This window comes from Macaca mulatta, chromosome 3 (genome assembly GCF_049350105.2).
Source record: "Macaca mulatta isolate MMU2019108-1 chromosome 3, T2T-MMU8v2.0, whole genome shotgun sequence".
NCBI classification, from domain to species: Eukaryota; Metazoa; Chordata; class Mammalia; order Primates; family Cercopithecidae; genus Macaca; species Macaca mulatta.
In genome coordinates, this window is record NC_133408.1 from 77505593 (window position 1) to 77511592 (window position 6000).

Here is a 6000-nt window from a genome sequence, read left to right on the forward strand (position 1 = left end):
GCCCACCTGAGCAGAGGGCAAGTCTTCAGACGCACACCCACACAGCCCAAGAGGCAGTGTCTTCTGTCTGGACCAGAACCCCAGGACCCACCTCCCAGTTCCCTTGACCTTGGGCCTCTGCATCCTGCTAGTCGTCCTTCCCTGGCAGCCTTTACGAGGAAACTGGAGCATGGAAGGTCTATGAGGACAGCCCTGATCACAGCCTCCTTTCTGCAGGTCAAAGGAATTGGAAGGGGGGTTCCAGGAGTACTGTTGCAAGAGTGGCTGTGCCCAGAGCTCTCTAGCACTGGAAGATCTGCATCCTGGGCTTATTGACAGATACCAAATAACTGTGAATCTCTCTTCCCTGCAGGTGCCCTTGCTCGTGTGAATGAACAGAGGCCAGAGAATTGCAGAAACCCACCTGTAAGATGCCCACAGGCATCACTCAAGGAGTCTGCATAGCCAGGAACATCAAGTTTTGGTGTTACTTTCTTGTCTACAGGCCAAAATGTGCGCAGTTGATTTTCGGTGTGTTCCTGTATAAACAGCTTGAAAGGAAAGGAGAAGATGCTGCGTTGCTGCGCAGCTCATGTGCCAAGGAAATGTGTTTTGCCTCTGAATATCTTAAGTTGCTAATAAATGATTCTTGTTGGCAGGTTAATGGGACTATAAATGCTGGAGCCCAACACTCACACTTAATTATATTTATGGGCAAAGTGAAAAGAATCATGCCTTAGACTGATTTTGGACCTTTGAGACTTTTACCACATGCAGATGGAGGAAACCACTTACTGATTTAAGATCTTTTGAATTTTAGAAAAAAATATATGAATCAGTTGGAACAATCTGAATGTGATATGCTCCATGATGCTGTGTGTTTTGGTAGTAAGGAAAAAAAAAAAAGAAAACATTGGGAAGCTTTTCAAAGGTAGCTTTGATAGGTAGTAAAACTACTGGATTCTTCTTCCTCAAATACTTGGGGCTAACACTTCACAGAGGGTCATAGTCCATGATCTGACCAATTGAGTTTTTTAAAATCAACTATTACCACTCAGAAAACAATCCTACGTGATCATGTGGCCAGGGCATGCCTGAGTCCTCCAAGGGTGGCGGGTGGCTGAGGTCACAACACCACTGGAGTGGATGGGAAGTGCCCCACATGGACATCTGTTCCCCAGGCTATGAAGTGACATAGGCCTCCTCCATGGTGTCTGTGTACAGAGCCTGGTAACTTCTCTAGGAGCCTTCTGGAATCCTGCAGAGGGTCAAGGAGCAGGGATGTTGGATGCCCGCCTATCACAGAGTTCAGATCAAAGTTGCACTGAGAGCATCACAGTTTTGGTTCAGACTTGACACGTTTGCCAACAGCTTGTTGGCTCCCTTTGTATGATATCGTGGTCTTCTCCTAGCACATGGTGCCCAGTCACCAATATTTGTAATGAGGTTTAACTACAGCAGTAGTTTTTCATATCTATATCTCTAAAACATTTTGTTATATTGAAAAAAAACAGTAATAGAAATCAAGATGTGTTGATGAAATAAAATCTGTATCTGAGTGAGAAAACAAGTATGGTGAGGTCACTTGAATGTTTCACAGCGATCTCAGATCTGGGCCTCAGGTAGAATGGAAGCTGTTTTGCATTCACTGATGAACGTTGCTAAACTCTTGGTGAGGCATGAGCTGCCAGCCAATTGCTCTTCATCACAGCTGTCTACTACTTGTCTTTTAGTGCCACAAATAAAAGGAGAACAAATCTCAGCTGTTGTGTGAATTTCATACTACAGTCGGTTTGGATACCCCTTTTCCAGAATGGGAAGGACGGATTCATTTATTCAACCAACAATGTTTCCGGCTCCCTCCTGCACTCCTCCATTCCCTGGGTTACATGCAGCTGACAAACAGGCAGAAATCCCCACACTTGTGAAATTCGTGTTATGTTACTATGGAGGAGACAGATCATAGATGTGATATAAGTAAGCAAAATGTTGAGTATATTTAGATGCTGATAAGTATAAAGAAGAAAAACCATCAGGAAAGGGGGATGAAGGAGACAGGGTGATGAAGAAAGGCCCAGTGAGAAAGTAACCATTGAGTAAAAACCTGAAGGAAGTGAGGGAGCAAACTCCAGATGGACACATGACTGGCAGCAAGAAGAGTGAGTGCAAAGGCCCAGGGGCAGGACACTGCCTGGGTGTTAGGGGCACAAGGAGGCCACTGTCAGGAATGGGAGGTCAAGCAGAAACAGTGTTGCTGGCCTCTGCCCCGGTCTTCACATACTGCACGGTGTCCCCCTTCTCAGAGCAGCCCTGCTCCCCGGCCAGACCAAGGGGGTGGCAGACAGAAGGGGCCCAGAGGTGGGCCTTGGAAGGGACGAGAGGGCACCCACCTCCCTAGTTCATTTTCCTTAGGAGGGAAGGGGGACCCACTTTAGGCTAAATCTACTTTTGAAATTGTGTTGCCTTCTGCATCTCAAGCGGCACAGAAGCCTGGGTTTTGAAGTGTGGAATACGGAATAATGACAGCCTCTGGCCTTACTTTGGTCTTTTTGCAGAGTGTTTCATGATTATTCTTGGTTCATCATCTCAGTGAGCCCAGGTGGTATGAAGGCAACATCTTCCAGATGAGCACACTGAAGGCCCAGACGACTGAGTACCTCAGTGATGTTCTTAGCGTTGAAATATGCTTCTGCAACTCTGGATTGCCTACAGAGTTAAGTCTAAATCACTCACCTACAGGACTCTTAGTGCCTAGATCCACATTGCCCACATACACAGACACTGCCCACATCCCACGTCCCTGGCCTTGATGTCCGCCCCCATGTCCTGTATCAACATCAAGCCACCACCAAGTTCCTGAATGCACCCAGGAGCTCCTGTGTGCCTTCCTCGCATTAACCTGCCAGAGATGCCAGTACCACCACTGCGCACTCACATAGACTGGAGGGGCCAACCCTGTCCTCAAGACACAGCCCTCTGTGTATCTCTGCCACAGTCAAGGTCAAGCCCTCCTCGCTGCTCCTGCTGTGCCCACATCTGCCTCTGTTCCCTATGCCTGATCCCCACATCACCTTCGCCTCTGGGGCTCACACCTGCCTATCTGATTATAGACAGGAGATGGGGCAACATGCAGCTCTGAATGAACTTTCCAGGCCAAGATCCCAGGAAAAGGCCTGGTCACGTCGGTTATCCCAGCATATTATTACTGGCATTCTCTCTCCTTCCCAAAATGTCCCCTTTTAGGTCATAAATCCTATGGTATTTTTACTGTCTGGCTCAGGTGAGGTATTCAGTAAATGTTCAAGGAAAGAGTGAATATCCAAGGGGAAGCAGCAGGCGGAATCTGGCCTGGTCGGGACTTCACATTGTCTCCCTGCCTCTGTATTACACATTACACCCAGAAGGGAGCCCACGTGGGTCCTTCCAGGCCTCCCACCAGGCTGTGGAGAACCTCCCCAATGGGTCTAGCTTCTGAACCTGCTGATTGTCCTGAGGCAGGACCTGGATCATGCCTCCTGCCCTGGTCTAGGCAGGGTAGGTGCATGTGCAGTCTGCCTGAGAATCCCACACTGCCTCTTGGACACTGGTGCTGTAACGTCCTGCTCTGGGCATCTGTGCGTAGCCTCAGACTGTCCTTTCTGTGCTGACAGTCCCCACACTTAGCCCTGGGCAACCTTTCACTGAAGCTCCTGATCTCAAATTTTAGTTACCTACAAAATCTCTCCCTCGCATGCCTGGCCAACTCGCAGTGCCTTGCCTGAGCAGCTGTGGCACCCTGCCCCACTGCCCGCTCCAGCGGGGACGACCTTCCCTTGTGGTCATCCAGTCAGGAGGACAGAGGAAGCAGCTCCCCCATCTCCACAGGCATCTCCTGCAGTCATCAGTTGTCTGCTGCTCCCACTCCATGGCCTCTCTGGTCATTGTCCTAACAGTGTGGCCTCTGACCTGTTCCCCTCTTCCTCACACTGATCTAAACAAGCGCGGGAGCCTTCCCAGACCCGAGCTCGCTGAGGGCAGCTCACCGCGCTCAGGTGGGCAGCGGGGGAACGATAGGGAACCCAGCGCTGAGCCATGGGGCAAGTTGACCTTTATTATCCTGACTTCAGTGTCAGATTTCTCTACTGGTTTGGAACTTAAAAGGAACACAAGTGTCATCACATCTGTTAACAAGGGAGAAAGAGAAAAGGTGCAAAGAGAAAGACCAATACGACCGCCGAACCCAAAGCCCAGCAAGGCCGTCTTCCTAGCCCACAAGTCCACGACTCTGTTCACAAACCCTTCTTATCTCGACCCTGTGGGTGACGAGGGGAGGAGGCAGAGTGAGTACATGACGCTGAGTCGGCCCTGCGCAGGTCCCCCGGCAGCTCTCACTCCTTTCGGGAGCTTTTCGGCACACAGCGACATCACCAGAGTGCAGTTCTGAAATCTGACCAATCAGGAAGCTTCCTCCGGGATGGCTGCGCGGGGAGAGCAAGGAGAGGGAGGGAAGAGGGACATCCAGGAAGGCTGCCTTTCCCTGCTTCACTCCCCACATCTTCCTGACTCCTGTGCTGTGTAAGGGAGCTTTTCAGGGCCCAAACACCTCCACGGATTGGGTTGCAGCCATGGTTGCTCCTGGTCTGATGCACTGTGTCCGGATGTGGCACCCGGGCACAGGTGTGCCTGCTCCTGTGGACTCGATTCAGAGCTACTGACTGATCCCAGCTTTTGCCCTAGACCAAGGGGCTTTATTGGAGTAGAGATCTATGCATGCTTTTCTTACTCTTAAGAATTTTATTTTTTCCTATCACAAAGAACCATACTGTCACTGGGGAGGGGACTGGACTGGCTTCTGGGAGGCAGGAGGGGGCGCTGGGAAGATCCAGGCAGCGGACAGCGATGCCAGATTTGGACAGCGGCTATCTAGGAAATGAGGGAAAGCTGAGCCCTGTCTGAGCATGGCAGGGTGTGGTGTTCACTTGATTGATTGGGAAGGAAAGGGAGGGGGCCGATGGGAGGTTTCCAGCAGCCTGAGGCACCAGGCTGTACCGCTGGCCCTGACGGGGCATGGAGGCTGGGGCTGCAGTTGTCTTTGGTGTGCTGGTCTCAGGCAGATCCTCCCCAGCTCCCAAAGGCACCTCCCAGGGGGCTGAACATCAAGCATAGCAAAGTCTCCCTCTGCCACCCATCTCCTAACAGGTGCCATGGAACTCTCCATGGGACATCTATGGCACCAGGTCTTACAAATGGGAGCCAGGGCCAACATCACCACCCCCTTCTGTGTAGTCCAGTGCCAGGAGGCAGGCACTGGGCCCTGGCCTGATGGTGATGCCAGGAGCCAGCAGATCCAAATAAGAGATGTGGACCTGTTGGGGATGTCCCAGTAGGAGGCCACCAGCAGCCTTGGGGTAAAGTGCTTCAGGCACTGAAGCAGCCTTGCTTTTCTGTTGTCACCAAAGGTCTCCTTCCTTTCCTTCCTTCCTTTCTCTTCCTGTCTTCTTTCCTCTCCCTCCTTTGCTTCCTCTCTTTCCCTTCTTTCCACCTACCCTTCTTTGCTTCTGTTCCTCCTCCCATCCTTACTTCCTCCCTTCCTTCCCTCCTTCCTTCCTTTTGTTTTTTCTTCCAACCAACACGGAGAGAGTTTCTCTAAGCCAGACTGGTGCTAGGAAGAAATTACAAATTAATTTAGTCCCTGCCTTCCAATAAGCCCACTAATAGAGGAGCCACATGGCCTTGGCCAATCACCATGAGTGAGCCTGGTGTTCCAAGGGAGGGGAAACACAGGGGAGAGACAGGGAATTCTTCCAGAGGAGGGGCTGGGCAGAAGCTCCGAGCTGACGAGCATGGAACAGTCCAGTCATTGTCAGCAGGGTGAAAGAGCAGCAGCAGCCAGCCAGGCAGAGGAGCAACACCTGAAAATGTCCAGAGGCCAAGAACACATGCCAGGGCCTCGCAGGGGTATGCTCCTGGGGGGAAGACAGGGTGATTCCATGCCGTGTTATTTCCACCACTGAGATAGGCCCAGGATGGAGATTGTTGCCT

General features: G+C 51.1%; 1 protein-coding gene across 10 annotated transcripts in view; it reads left to right on the forward strand.

Annotated features, from left to right (window-relative positions):
• COBL (cordon-bleu WH2 repeat protein) overlaps positions 1-1741 on the forward strand; it is a 300968-nt gene extending 299227 nt beyond the window's left edge. For all 10 annotated transcript variants that reach the window (XM_015133467.3, XM_015133472.3, XM_015133470.3 and 7 more), the window contains one exon: positions 353-1741. In XM_015133467.3, the coding sequence (XP_014988953.3) occupies positions 353-370 (18 nt within the window). In that variant the 3' untranslated portion in view covers positions 371-1741. The remainder of the gene's footprint in view (positions 1-352) is intronic.
• The last annotated feature ends 4259 nt before the right edge of the window (positions 1742-6000 follow it).